Source organism: Sparassis crispa, assembly GCF_003851025.1.
Source record: "Sparassis crispa DNA, contig_000014F, whole genome shotgun sequence".
Lineage (NCBI taxonomy): Eukaryota > Fungi > Basidiomycota > Agaricomycetes > Polyporales > Sparassidaceae > Sparassis > Sparassis crispa.
In genome coordinates this window covers 907,209-922,198 of record NW_020939761.1, presented here as the reverse complement: position 1 = coordinate 922,198, position 14,990 = coordinate 907,209, and the positions used below count along the sequence as shown (strand labels likewise).

The 14,990-nt window shown below is 51.0% G+C and overlaps 4 protein-coding genes across 4 annotated transcripts; 2 read left to right on the top strand and 2 right to left on the bottom strand.

Moving 5' to 3' along the window:
• Window positions 1-613: 613 nt before the first annotated feature.
• SCP_1503140 (hypothetical protein) lies at window positions 614-1,588 on the bottom strand (the record flags this gene model as incomplete). Its single annotated transcript, XM_027764418.1, has 1 exon — window positions 614-1,588. One exon carries the CDS (start codon window positions 1,586-1,588, stop codon window positions 614-616), a length of 975 nt encoding a protein of 324 aa, XP_027620219.1.
• Window positions 1,589-4,369: 2,781 nt separating this feature from the next.
• SCP_1503130 (hypothetical protein) lies at window positions 4,370-5,614 on the bottom strand (the record flags this gene model as incomplete). Its single annotated transcript, XM_027764417.1, has 3 exons — window positions 4,370-4,506; window positions 5,044-5,155; window positions 5,216-5,614. The coding sequence occupies 3 exons, from the start codon at window positions 5,612-5,614 to the stop codon at window positions 4,370-4,372; spliced, it is 648 nt and encodes a 215-aa protein (XP_027620218.1).
• Window positions 5,615-7,409: 1,795 nt separating this feature from the next.
• On the top strand, window positions 7,410-8,018 carry SCP_1503120 (hypothetical protein; the record flags this gene model as incomplete). The annotated part of the gene is made up of 1 exon (XM_027764416.1): window positions 7,410-8,018. One exon carries the CDS (start codon window positions 7,410-7,412, stop codon window positions 8,016-8,018), a length of 609 nt encoding a protein of 202 aa, XP_027620217.1.
• A 1,299-nt stretch (window positions 8,019-9,317) lies between these two features.
• On the top strand, window positions 9,318-14,562 carry SCP_1503110 (hypothetical protein; the record flags this gene model as incomplete). The annotated part of the gene is made up of 9 exons (XM_027764415.1): window positions 9,318-9,340; window positions 9,404-9,450; window positions 9,512-9,550; window positions 9,605-9,648; window positions 9,704-9,762; window positions 9,816-9,928; window positions 9,996-10,443; window positions 13,529-13,810; window positions 13,869-14,562. The coding sequence occupies 9 exons, from the start codon at window positions 9,318-9,320 to the stop codon at window positions 14,560-14,562; spliced, it is 1,749 nt and encodes a 582-aa protein (XP_027620216.1).
• Window positions 14,563-14,990: the final 428 nt, after the last annotated feature.

Sequence of the window (14,990 nt, the reverse complement as noted above, 5' to 3'; positions counted from 1 at the left end):
CACACTTGCCCGTCCGTCAAGACTGTCACGAGTCGCAGGACTCGAAGGGACCTTGTCACGTTCGAGTCCTCTCAACTCGTGCCTGAGTCTTCCGGACTAACTGAGGATGTACGGGCTCTGCTAGTAGCTAAGTGCTAGTGGTGGGTGAGGCCAGGCAGTATGCCCGCTCCCGTGCACCTCTGTGGTGGTGTTCGGGGGCCTGGGGTGTGCCGAGGGTGAGCGCGAGGATCGCCCAATGCGAGACGAAGGCTCTGACGAGCGGAGAACTTGGCAAACCCCCAGGAGACGAAGCCGAGCATGCAGCAGATATGTAGCAGTAGAAGGGTGTAATATAATACAAAATGTAGTTTCGTTGTCAAACCACTTTGAAAGTTACATGTTTTCGGGATCGTGACTTTGAAGTCGAAGGTAGGAAGGGCTGTACACGCGGTGCAAGAAGTTGCGCGTGGAGGGGAACGATGATCTCGAGATTACGCCAGTAGTGCAGAAAAGCGTCGGAGGACCAGCGGCCCATCACCTTTACTACAGCTGGGTCCACTCCCTTCATTAGAAGTTCAGTTGTCCCACCAATGCGGAAGGAGTGTCCCGTGGTGTGCGCAATGCCGCGTTGCTTTCAGATAGTGTTGCATACCCGGAGGAGAAGTTTTCGAGTGAGACATACGAACGAACCCGAACGGTCGTGGTAGGTGAAAAGGGGGAAATGGACTGGGGCGTCATTAACAAGCAGGTGGTGTTGTAGTGAGGCGATTGGATCGGAGGAACCTAGTTGGCGCGTGACCGTCGAGTTGTCACCGGCATACTTCTTCGTTTTCATCCAGGGGTAGTGCAGAGTGCATGCACCATGCTCAGTGGACGGAGAGGATAGGTGCTGGCGTGATGGGATTTTCCGCGGATCGTAAGAGTGCATAGCGGGTGAGAGTATTTCTCCGAGTCGCGATTGAGTCCAGAAAGCGGTGTTTGCAGCAGCGACGATGCAAGCATTGAGAGGAATTGAGGTGTCGAGATTTTCGTGGAGGAGCTCAAGCATCACACGAGTAACTGGGGGACGTGGGGGTTTACGATCGGGTGCTAGATTCTCAACCCCACGGAGCACGTAGGAGAGGCGTAGGCCACCATTCCAGTTGACACCTTGGATGATGTGCCAAGCACGGACGGCAGAGATATAGTTTTGAACAGTGTTACGGGGGCGCAAACCAGCCTTAGAAGCCGCAAAACAACACAGCAAGTGTTCGCTGGCGGGTAGGCGGAACAGAGGCGGGACACGTTCTGCATCACAGAATCGGAAGAAGGAATTAAGAGAGGAGCGATAGTTCTTTGTGGTGGAGTCCACAAGAGATGCATCTAGGACATGCAGGAGTTTCGCATCGGCGGCAGAGGACATCAGAGTCGCGCCCGGGTGGATTTGCGCGGCTGACAGTACCAGTCTGGTAGGGCCATGAGCATTGTGAGTGCTACGAGGCTTGGGGTATGGAGAGAACCGGCAGAGAGGTGTAGAACGAAGATGTCTGGAAGGGTACCGCTCGGTGGGGTGTTTGCGGATGAAGTCGAAGAAATGGTCGAGAGATGCACTGAGGTCGATGGAGACCATTGTGCAGGATGAGTGCATGCGGAGGATCAGCGGAGGATGCAATTGTGAACATGGCTGAGATTTCAATTGAAACTAGAGCTGCAAATCAATACAGAGCATGTGGCAGACATTTACATACACTGATTAAACTGGGGAGACGTAAGGTAATAGGTGGCGCGGTAAGGTAAACGGACACGAGAGTTTGTATGTATTAGGAGGTAGCTGACCACGAGAAGGTCCATCAGCAGGGTTATCTTTGGTAGGTACCCATTCCATGTCAACCCAGATGTCATGAGAAGCGAACATAGATACAATGTGTTGCAGGATCCGATTTTGCTGCACTCCGCGTGACCGTCCAGCGTCCAAGGCTCCTACAACACCTTTGTTGTCTGAGTAAATGGTAATGCGGGAGTCGCAGACATCATCGTGTATGAGGAAGCGCACGGCGAGCTCAACAGCAACCATTTTCGCCCAACCGATTTCACGTCCATCGTCTTTCCAGCCCGGAACCAGTTGCCATGCGAGCCAGCGACCGTTCACAACGAGCCCAATGCCCCAGGACGAGGAAGCATCTACAAAAATCGTACGACTGTTGTCACGAGGTGGAATCACGAGAGAGGACCCGCAGAATGATAAGGAGAGCTGGTCATGCCACCATCGCAGGTCGTCGAGTACTGCAGATGAGACTGAGCGACGCACATACTCGGACGATGTGTGGGCAAAGGAGGCAGACAGACGGTACAAGGAAGGTAGTTGAGAGCGTCCTGCGGGTAACGCGAGACAGCAGTGATTGAGCGTACCCACAAGACGATCACAGTCTTTGCGGGTGACTTTGCAGCCAGCAGTCCAGGGCTGAAGGCGAGACAAGTACTTCTCCTTTTTTTCTGAGCGGAATTTCGACTGTGCGCATCGAGATGCTCCAGCGGAAGCCATTGTACTCGAAACAGTCAGCAAATGGCATGTGTTTTGACATAGACCATGGCCATCCAAGACGTTCGGCAACGGAGAAGAAGAGAGACTCATCATAGCTATATAGGTGAGACCCGTCGACGGCCGTTCCTGATGGGTAGCGGAAGAAGACAAAATCATCGACCCACTTGATTACATCTTGAACACCATGGTGACGAAAAATGCGAACAGCAGCATCGGCAATACGGCCAAATATCCCAGGGGCACTGGAAGTACCAAATGCAGCGCAGTGGTCCATGTAAATGAGACCCTTCCACATGATAACGACAAGAGGTTGGTGCTGCGGAGCGATGGGGACACAACGATATGCTTTCTCGACATCATTGACAGATGCTTGGGTACCTGGTGGAGCACGGAGAATGAGAAGAACACATGCCGCAAAAGTTCCCCATTCACATTGGAAATCATCGCTGTCAATATCGGAATTGACGGAAGGCATCGCGGGGTTGTGACGAGGATAGGAAAAATCTTGAATAATGCGAAATACGCCAGGGCTGTTCGCCTTCGGAACCGTACCAAGAGGTGAAGACCGAAAGGGGCCAATAAGCTGTTCGAGACGCGAGGGATGGAAAGGGCCAGAGTATCGCCGGGCAAGGAGTTCGGTGGCAATGTAGTCAAGAATTACTTCAGGATGATCGGAAGTGGAGGAATGGTTGCGCGGAATATATGTGGAGGACGGAAGAGAGTTAACGCCAATGTGGAAACCATCGCGAATACTTGAGGGAATGTCAAGAAAGGAGTCGAGGCAGCCGGCAGCCTCGAGCTCGTCACGCCAAATCAACCAGCATAAAGGTGTGACGATGGGACAGAAATCAAGCTTTTGTGCAAGCATTGGCCCCATGATCGGGTTTGCCGCACAGGGAGCAGACGTGGACACAACAACAGTTAGACTCGGAGCACCCTTTGGAATTGTAGTTGAAACAGATAGTTTCTCCTGTCGGGGTGGTGATCTTCCCATCAGTGTGCCGTACGAGGAATGGGAGCACATTGTGTTTGCAGTTGCGCCCGACGTACGTAGTAACTCCACAGAGGAAGCACCGAATGGCGGCAAGGAGTGTCGATAGATTGTATGCATCATTGGGCTTAGGGTCTGCACGAAAGGATGTCCGTTGTGAAGGTCGAGAGTTCACACTCGAGCGTGGCTGGACAGACAAGAATGCAGGGGGAGCATTCTCTACAGGATACCCTGCAGATGTGAACCGGCCGGAGGCCGACCCAAGTAGAAACTCGTCACGGATGTTCGTGAATATCTCATGTTGCCAGTCAGCAGGACGGAAACGCCGACCGCTAGCGTGAAAACGGCGAATTTGAATATCATACTCAACATACAGGCCGGGATACTGTCCGAAATCGACACGACGGACAATCATGTGGAAATGTTTTTCAAACTGGTCATGGATAAGTGCACGACCACTGACGTCAGGATAGTGTAGGGAGATTATGTTGAGGAAACGTCCAGAGGCTTCCATGAAGTCGGTGGTGGTCAGGTGCTTTTCACTGCGAGCGTCAAGTGGTGCCTGCGCAACGGAGACAGACCCGTTGTCAAGCTTAAGATGCTCTTTGAAGGCACGTAAAGCCGCCGTTTTACACGCCTGATTGGTCAGCAATGAGAGAGGAATGTACTGTTTCCATCCTTTTTCCATGCAAGTGACAACGGCTGGAGGGTCGGGTAACATGTTACCAGCGAGTTGGACAGATTGCGAAGGGAAATCATGCCGCGAAGTTGCAAGCACAAGACCTTCTGGCGATGAATCCGAGATATGAACACGTGCTGCAGAGACGATAATTAATAAGGACAATCATTCCCAATTGAACAATATGACAGCGACGTGATTACAAAATAGCGACGAACTCGGCCACGTCAAGGGTGGCATAACTCATTGGATCGTCAATGTACGCAATGGAAGGATCAACTAAAGAGATGCGTAGAAACACGAGTAAAGGTGAAGGCGACACGAAAGTGCGAGTGGCTGCGGGAAAAAGGCAGGTGAGCACCATGAGATGGGCTATTACAGCAGTGAGAGAGTACACAGTGCAACATTGGCAACATGAACTCTGACTGCGAGACAAGAACGAGTGAGTCTCGCACACGAGCCGGAATTGCAGAAAGTACAAGCCAACACGATGTGACGGCTAGAAGATAATGAAAACGGGCAGGGTAGAACAAATGAACAGCATGGCGGGTGGACGTATGCACCGCAACACGTATAGAAAAAAGGAGGGGTGCGCGCTGCGACGACCTGAAGCACGAGCACGCGCGTTGCGACGTGGGTGAAAGAAGGGGAGTGCGCGTTGCGACAACTCGGAGGACAATCATGCGCGCTGCGACATGATTATGAAAGAAAGGAGGGGTGCGCGTTGCGACAGCCCGAAAAAGAAGCATATGCGCTGCAATATGCGTTTGATACAGAGGAGAGGTGTGCGTTGCGACAACCCGAAGTGACAGAAACAAAGCAGACAGCCGTGGAGGCGAAGTCTGATGCGAAGTTCAGTAGAAAGATACTAACCTGAGATGGGCAGTGCAACGTTGGAAGTATGGGCAGTCGCACTAGCCGTGGGTATTTCAGAACGTGAGAGGAACAGCTGGTTGAGTTCGTCAGCACGTTGCCAGTAGAGCATCTGAACGTCAGCGGACACGTTGGAAAGGAGAGCGCGAACCGCAGCGCGAGATGAGCGAACGGTAGAGGGGGTGGACAGAGCGTTGTTGGCCTGTATGGGAGAGGATTCGCGAGAACGGTGGGAAAGGGTAGGGCGCGTGGGAGAGCTGGCATTTGCGGAAGCCTGCGTCATCCAGGGGATGTCCTCATCACTATTGAAGGCCGCGAACGGGGACAAGGCCTCGGGGAGAGGTGGTTCAGCGACGGGCTCGCGACGCACGCGCTTCCGGGGCCGCGGCGGAACAGCCGGGAGTGGAGAAGAAGCGGGCGGCGGGGTGCGGGCACGACGGGCAGGAATCTTGATGCGAAAAGGGGAGGGGGCGGGGGCAGAGGAGGAGCGCTCCTGTGCAGGGCCCTCGATAGGGGCGGGGCTTGAAATAGGGGCTTGTTGTTGACGAGCCGCGGCACGCGTTTGAGGCATCGCGAGGGAGAGGGTGAACAACGAAAAAGTAAGGTAAGGAGAGTAAGGGGAATGAGAGGAGAGTTGCAAGAGGAACAAAAAGAATCGTTATTGATGTTTTTGAAGAGGGATGATGGCGGTAGAAATAAATACGACTCACTTCGTGATGTCTGTCTCTCTCGCAGAATCGCCCGACTTCAATTGGTGGTCGCGGACTTGCGGAAGACTGCGGCGAGCTACAGCAGGATGAAGATTTCTGGTTCGCAGCCGGCTCCATCGTCCTCATAGCAGAGCACATCACATTTCGTGTCCACCAAGGCGTGCTATCTAGACATTCCGACGTATTCCGCAATCTCTTCACAGTTCCTCAGCCCGATCGCGGCTTTGGCTGTCCTGTCGTTCGCCTCCACGATTCTCCGCGATATTTGTTACGTGTCTTTTACGATGGCCAAAAGTGCGTTTGTATCCCTCGTGTGACACCTGCATCAGTTTCTGATCATAGAGAAATTCGCAGGCATTGTGTGAAATACGAGCCTCTGCTCGAGTTCTCAGAAGTGGAAGCTCTGGTCAGGCCCGCACACAAGTATCAGCTTGACGAGCTGCGAGTAGACGCTCTGGAGCGATTGAAAGCCGTTTTCACCGACGACTTCGCGATATACTCAACACAGGACGAACTAACCCTCCTTATACGCCTCTCAGACGCCGTTTCGGTAATGAAGTTAGCCTATCTCATGCAGGAGCTCACCTTATTGCCTCTAGCGCTGTACCAGTGCACAAGGCTAGACACGACGCTGCTGATGGAAGGCGTATCCCTCGCCAACGGCACGATTGACCGTCTGTCGCGGGATGACCTGGCAATGTGCATGAACAGCAAGACCCTCGTAGCGCACAAACGCGATATAGCGTTTTTGCGTATTTTCGCCAGTGCGAGCTTCGAATGCATGCAGAGTCCGGTCTGCATAAACACGCTGTCCCGTCTCTGCTCCACTTCCTGTAAAATCTGAAGGGCATCACACTCTAAGGGTAGACTCGTTTCCAGTCGCCACGATGTACCGTGTGCATGTAATACTATATCCTAGAGGATGATACAAGGCAAAATTTGAGGGGAGGAAGAGCGGCGGAGAACCTTGGTATAGTATTGCGTACATACTACCTGCCGTCTGGATTCGAGACTAAAGTGGTACTTCAAGCGCAGAGGTTCTGAAATTCTAGTTCTTTTAAGCAAGTGTACTCCAGCTGAGAGACAATTGTTGGTAATTTCCCCATGTCAACTACTGTATGTGAACTGTAAGGCTGTCGCTATCGTCAGAGGGCCTGGATGAGCATGAAGAACATAGCGGCGTGGAGAACCGACGGAGGGTGGTCGGCGATGCAATCGCGCCAAAAAAAGGCATCACTGCGATGCTGACAAGAATGGGAAAGCAGAGGCAGAAGATCGTCCTGCAATTGTCGTGAAGTGCGAAGTGGAGAACCACTTTTCGAGTTCACCAGAGCGTGCTATCTAGAAACTCCGACGTCTTTCGGGATCTCTTCACAGTGCCCCAGCCTGCCATAGAGGAGAGACTCTTCGACTGTCGTATTATCCGCCTGCCGGAATCTCCCGCTGATCTGCGGTATTTGCTGCGAGTGTTGTATGACGGTAGAAGGTGAGTTTTGAAGGATCGCATAAGCGTTACTGCGGATAACGACGGTTTCTTACAGTTTTTACCTTGGTCGCGCGGATCGTCTACAGTTTGAGGAGGTAGAAGCTCTCGTCCGTCTCTCGCAGAAGTATCAGATCTATGACCTTCGCGAGCGCGGCCTCGCGAGACTGAAAATGGTGCTTACGCATGACTTCATCGTATGGGACCGTCACGGTCGGGACACGTTTTTGCTGGACTCAGAAGATACACTGCAGATCGCTATTAAGGATGAGGAGGGAATCATGGCGATCAATCTGGCGCGCCTCACAGGCGCACTCTCCATGCTACCCATGGCTTTCTACCTCTGCAGTAATCTGACTCCTTCTGAGCTCATCAGAGGGGTGACTCGTCAAGATGGTACAGTCGAACGGCTATCTGCTGACGATCTAGCGGCTTGCATGGAGGGGCGGGTGCGTCTCACTACCGCAAATACAGTTGGGAATGCAAGTATCTACCTTCAAAACAGTCCCGCCTGCTCGAGGAGACCGCTGTGTGCTGACAGCTTCAAACGGTTCTTGCGCATTGGCCTTATATTTTCGCCGACAGACTCGATCAGCCACCATAGTCTGCACCAGCGGGATGGAAGCCTGAACAACATCTGCGAAAATGATAAAGTGTGCTGGGACTGCATCACATTCCTGATGACGAGCGATTATGAAAGGAGGCGCAAACTATGGGAAATACTCCCGTCCATCTTCGGCTTAGAGGACTGGAAGCATCTTCGGGCTGCTGAGTCTGCATGACGAGTTAGTGACGACCTGAGGCATATCTCTCCCTCCGGGTACTATTGACAGTTGCTTTAGGTGTCTTCTACAGTATGCCATTCCTCGCTTTCCTCGAAGACCATCATCCTCGATCGCTCAGTCATCCTCGTCTTCTTATCAGTGGCGTAACCTCCCGACCTCCTTATTTTCTTCCTAGTGTTTGAATACAAGATATTGGAGCTTGCAGTCTCAATGTCGCATGTGTGGGTGGACGAGGTCTTCTCTCACTCCATCTCGACATTTTTATAGTTTGTATACTTGCGGTATACTTGCACGACGTTGCGAAGGTCAATCAGACGCGATATCGTTCTCATTCCTTCTTCATCGTTCTACATGCTGTTATATTTATCTAGATCTTCAGACGGTATACAGTGTACTCGCGGTGTTCAAGGTCTCGGAAACACGAATTCAAGCATTGTACTGTGGAAAAATCTCGAATTTGATCGTCGAGTGCGACAGATTTCATATTTAGAATATTGGATGCTCAGAATAGCTGCATATCTACTCGGGCTGTCAAGTATCCCGCGAGCCTCAAGCTGAGTCACCGTTAGAGAGAAGGCAAATCAGGCGGGGAGCCTCCAATATGTTGATGTACATGTAGTACGTGCCCTGACACTTTGCTGTCTCGTGGCTCGCAACTGACGTCTATCGCGGTTATGTGACGATGGTTTTCGTGCCGTATTATATCCGACCTGGTCTCTCTGCGCAATCACCGAATTTCAACCCGGCAGTCAAAACCGCTCTGAGGCACACGAATCTGGTTGTGTCCATAGGCATTGTCAACACTACAGTCATCGCCGTCATCAATTCGTACAGCCTTCACCTCAGGCATGTTTGTGATACCACGCCGATTCCGGGGGTGTATTGAGGTATTATTATTCGGCTTCGCGCTCGGGAGCTTGACTATGGGTGAGCTCAGGAAGCTTATTGTCGGAACGTATCCCAAAGTGGGTCTGCTTCGTTTCTGTGTGTGATGGTATCTCTGACGTGTTGGATGCAACGAATCATTGGGAAGATGGCATGGCAGCACATTCTCCCTTCGTATGCTGACTGGGGATGTGCCATGTATGAAATACAAAGTATCTGGCTGTCTTTATAGCTGTGATCTTAAGCCTCCACACGTATATCATTCACTTTGGCCACTGAACGGAGCACCAAAATAATTCACAGATTCGGACACAACGCGGTCACGTGCATGCGCGTCCCTGCATCAGAGGATGCCGCTCGCTTAACCAGTTTTCAACCAACCTCAACATCTGCAACGTCACGGTCGTCAGGATGGTACGCACGAGGGCACAAGTGTGCGTTTTTTCCCCACAAAATTTGCGCCATATTTTATTTCGCTCACTTATGGTGCTTGATAGTGCGAAACTCGGCCCAGAAGAACTCGAAGAAGAGACGGGGCCCGAAGGTGAGCGCCGAGCGTTCGGCTATGAGGTGTCCAGATATATAACATGTATTTGAATGGGTAGGAGAACAAGCAAAGAAGGTTACTCGTCAGAAGAGCAAACGTGAGTCCCCGGCTCGCGGCTTGTCCGTTCTATGTTTATTTTTACCTTCTGCAGCGCCCACAGCCAAGCCAGGCAAGAACATCGATGATAGCATCTACGTATGTGAACTCTATGGTATTGGTAAACAATTTTTTGATAAAGCCTTTTTTGCAGACCCTCTCAGAACAAGAGGCTTGGTCCAAATACCGCAAATATATGGCAACCCGCATACGGTAAGCGTGATTTCTGCGTCCGATATATCATAGTTAGATTCAATTACGTCCAGCATCACCATGGAACTGATGGAGCTGGGGTACAAAAAGGCCGCTATCAAAGATGTGTACAACGTTCGCGCTGGGTTCCGCAGTACTGCAGATCGTGTCAACTTCACTGAAGAAGGTTCATTCTCCTATGTTGTCCTAGCATGTTCAGAGTTTTGCTGACCCTTCCTCTCTGGTGTGTTCAGCTTGGAAGAAGATGAAACCTGAGCTGATTAGAATCCTCGACAAGAGCGTTAGAGCTGACGAAGAGGCGTTGCGGATACAGCTGACGAATGAACAATCCCGGCGATACAAGAAAAAAATGGCACGACTCCGCACTATCCTCGATGCATTTCTTTCCACCCCTGTTGCCGGCTCACTCACTCGTGAAGAGAAGCTTGTCCTGTCTTTCAACCAGGATCCATCACTCGGCATTCGCCTTATGCCAGACATTGCCATGCGAAATGACAGCGAGGCGAATACTACAAGGGACCTCATCCTCCACTGGCCGCAAATTAGGGAAAGGCTTGCTCAGGCTGCATCAAAATTTAAGCAGGAAATCATCAATCTTTATCCCCGCAACCGTTTTATATGGCACTTCCCCGATGAGCACTTCAGTCCCACATACGCGATTTTTCACCTCCGATGCACTCGGTGCAATACACTGATGTCATACACCGCCATGCTGGAACATCCCTGCCTCTCCCAGATGACCCATTTCACTGATCATACGGTTATTATGTACGAAATTTATAGGACACTGTGTCCTTACATCGATGCGGGCTACACTTTACTGAAGTCATTGGACCTTCCATTGACAACCTCGCAGGAGTATTTTGAGACATTGGGAAGGAAGCTAGTTTGCACTGTTTGTGCTCCTGACAAAAGACACCCCATGACTTGGCTATAGTTGGTAAGTTGTTGTTGTCGACACATAACATTTCACTCTGCCAATTCTGAGACGTCATTGTTGCAGATTATACACTATGTCAACCTCCAAGTTAACATGTATGGAAAGTTCAACGAGCACGGTGTAAGCAACGCGTCCGCCCATAACCTTGGCGATGAAGATATAGCAACTTACATTGGTCGCACTCTTGTGGAAGGAGCCGAGAAGAAGCCCAGGATAGTGCACTACCCTATGCACACGGAAGTGGTTAACGGGTGGAATTAACTGTTAGCACTGTAGGTAGCAAGACGTTGCTTGTATCTCGTCGCTGACCTGTAGGCTACATTCGGCGTGCATCCTGGCCGTTCGTTCACTCCGCGAGACTAATATTCTCCGACGTCTCTTCTTCCACGAGCCTCTGTGATTTCCTACTTGTACGACACTATTCCGGTTTGTTATTCAATGATTTGTTTCTGATTGCATAGATGCGCACACCTGCTGCTTCCTGGATGCAAACCATAGTGGTGATGTCGAAGTGCTGCTGTTAGATTTCGGCGTCACCCCACTGAACTCTTCACGAATACGTCTGACGGATAGTGTAAACATGTCGGCATTCGTTCGGTTCTCCTCGCAATCTGCAGCATTCATTGCCTGTCCTGTACGGCGGTGAAGGGCGCGTGCAGCCTTCCTACCGCTATTGCCTTCCGATATCGTCTACGGTCACCAAATGTACAAGATACTACATGAAAGTGAGCATCAGCTCGACGTTGCAGAAGTGGAAGCTCCCGTCACACGTATCGAATTGCGGATTTGCCGGGATGGCGAATCTCACAATTGGTCTTTGGTGTCCGCCCGTTTTCCTATCTATATATATAAACACTTGAGCAGGTGCATACTTTATCACATATTCTTTTCTCATTCGGTCACACGCTCTTGGATGGCACGCATGAGCGCGAAAATATCAGCGCAATTGGTACCTTCCTCGCAAACAAGGACACTGATAAATGCGGTAAGAGTGAAATAGGCATATACAGACAAAACGAGGTACGCGGGAAGAACTGAACGCCAGCATCGAAAATATCCAGCCACCAGACTCCATGTATATGCAAAAAAGCAGTGTAGAGATGGCATGTAAAGAAGGACAGAGAAGTGACCGGACAGAGGTGACCGAGAGAGCATTGAAATGCTAAGAGAACTCGGTCAAGTTCACCCACAGTTGACGTCGGTGTCGCTTCGCAGCGAGTTGAGAACGCGACACCTGTTTAACAGATATATTGTCAATTCTTCAAAAGCATTTCAGAAGAGGGCATAGTAATACATCGTTCACTCAGACAACACAGAATCCGAGTCTGGAGCTGCTCCCAGACAGTCACTACACATGCATTAGGGGGCACGAACGATCACTTGCACTGATGCTCAATTTTCGGCACATTTGAGCGTACGATTGACATTTGACCGCAGAAATCTAGTAGCATTTCCAGAGAAACCAGTCAGACATTAGAAGAACAATCATTTCGGGCAAAAACAGCGATCAAAACAATGGACTGCGAAGGCTGGCAGGAGTTCTAATTGCAGGCGCACTCCCTGTCAAAGATCCCGCAGAAATGGAGACAGTGGTCTAAGAACATACACCGCGGGATCGCTTGAGTGACCTTAATTTTAAGGAAGTAGCCAACGGTCCCACTGAAATAATTTGAGCGATATCCGAAAGAGTAATAATAATCAAGTCTAGTAGAGAGTTACGTGATAGAGGATTGGGACATAACGGCTGGAACGACACAAAGGGCAGCAAGCAGATGATTTCAACTCCTTGACGCACTGTTGACATGGAACGATCCCAGGTACAGAGAGCATTACCTACCGAGCATAGAAGCACAAGCGGGAGCATAACGGCAACTGGCAGCACGTCGGCGAATTGGAGTGGTCTAAACCACCTTCGTGTATAAGCGTTCCAATGCACTTGCAGCAAGTCGGCCATGACGAATGCCCAATCAAGCGCGTCTGCATTGCCGATGAACGGCCTCATTATCGATCCTAGGCATGTCTGCTTGGGGAACGGGCACCGCGTATCGAGCGGAAGATGCGCGACGACCTTCCAGTCATCCCCGTATGTAGTCCAGAAGTAATCGAAGGAAGTAACGTCACGTAGGCGGTTGCAGTGTGTGTTCGGCGAGCCAGTGCTTCATATTCTCCTCATGGCGTCATAGGTTCTTCTATCCATTTGAACGAGTATAGAGAGCGACTGAGCGCGTAGTAGGAGACTTGAGGTAGCATGCTTCCTTTGCAGGGATAATCAGCACGCGTGCGTCGGCATCGAAGGCTCATAGGATGCGAGAAAAACATCAGCATGCACCATACACGAACACGTTCTCACCGTTCGGCCAGAGATGCATTGCACCTATACGCTTGCTGGATGCTTATAGCAACCACTATAAACACATGCAGCGGAGCCCAATGGTCAAGTTCAAACTTGAACGACGGGAGAAAGAGATAAACCCCTTCCTCAGGATGACACGGAGGATCACATTTCACGCTGCACATACGGTTTTCTCCCAAACAACCACGCATCGTACGCAGCCCATCGCGCCTAATGGCTTCCAGGATGTAGGCAGTGAGAACGTCAATGGGGAAGCTGCTCGATGCAGACAGCGAGTACTTACACTAGAGGTAAAGAGCACGAAGAGAAATGAGTGAAATCGATAGACATTGATAGAGCGGAGTTGGCACAATATACAGTATATTTTGAACAGAACGTTGAAGGCGGCACTGCAAGCGCTCAACCTGACGGAAACTAACGGCCCGAGGGCGGGATTATTACGACCGGGCGCTCGGGCGCTCCTCCCGCGGTAGCAAAATCTACAAAGTGCACAGAGAGCACTGGACTTTACGCCAGGCGAACTTCAACAAAACAAGGAGTTCTGGCTCGACGGGCAACATCATCCTCATCTCACATCGCACCGCTTTTCGAATCCACCGCGGCATGCTTTCCAGACACTCAGATGTCTTCCGCGACCTCTTTACCGTCCCTCAGCCCGCGATAGAGGGGAGGCTCTTTGATTGTCCAGTTATCCACCTACCCGAATCACCCGCTGATCTGCGGTATTTGCTGGGAGTACTGTACGATGGCAGAAAGTGAGTCCTAGCTTTCAGTATCGCGTCGATATTAGATATGTTTATCGCCAGCTCATAGGTTTTGTCTTGGCCGCGATGAACAGCTACGGTTTCAAGAAGTGGAGGTGCTCGTCCGTCTCGCTCATAAGTATCAGATTTATGACCTTTGCAAACAAGGCCTGGAAAAACTCAAGACGATATTCACGCACGACTTCGCTACGTGGAATGCAAATTTTCCGGATTCAAAGGGCACATCGGAGATAGATGTCAAGGAGAAGGACGGTATCATGGCGATCACCCTGGCGTACTCCACGGGCGCAGTTTCTATGCTACCCATAGCTTTCTACCTCTGCAGTAACCTGCGTCTTCGTGACTTCCACCAAGGCGTTTCTCGCCATGATGGTACGGTTGAGCGACTGTCCGTTGTTGAAGTGGAGACTAGTGACGTGGTTGGGAAGATCAAGCTCTACAGTGATGCCAACCCCCGTTGCTCAAGGAGCCCGCTGTGTGCGAAGGAGCTGAATGCCATGCGTCTTGCCCTGGATTCGTTCTCCAATAACTCAATAATGTCCCACCGCAGTCTGCACAACTCAGATGGAAACCTGGAAGCCCTCGGGGAAGGGTCTAATCTGTGCATTCCCTGCATGCGATTCGTGGGGTGGCGTGATTTACAAAGGCGACGCGATATCTGGGAGAACCTCCCTTCCTTCTTCGGCTTGGATAGCTGGGAATGGCTTCGGGCTGACGAGGCTGAATCGTCAACGACCAACTGAGGTGTGTCTCACATTCACTTGTCGTTCACCCCTTGCATCGTTGATCATAACTCCTGCCTGCCTCCTTGTAATACACTATTATGCTGTGAGATGAGGATAACGTTGCCATCCTGCAGCCAGAACTCCTCGTCTTGCTGAAGATGGTCCGTTTCAACTTCCATAACTGCTCGCTCGTTGGATATCGAAGTTTTGTAGCGCAGCCTGGTACGTGAGTACGCGAGTGACTTCAGCGTTCAACGTTCAAAGTCCAGTGTAGACGCCCTGCGCGCACGGTGCCGCTTCGCAAGAATCGCAGCGAGTAGGGCCCCTACCAAGCAATTGCAACTACTTACTATGTAGATCCACTCACTCATTCGTTGGTGCTCTCCGTGATCGTTACTTCTGTGTGGTCAGCCCATGCTACTTGTATTCGTCGAGCTTGATTTATA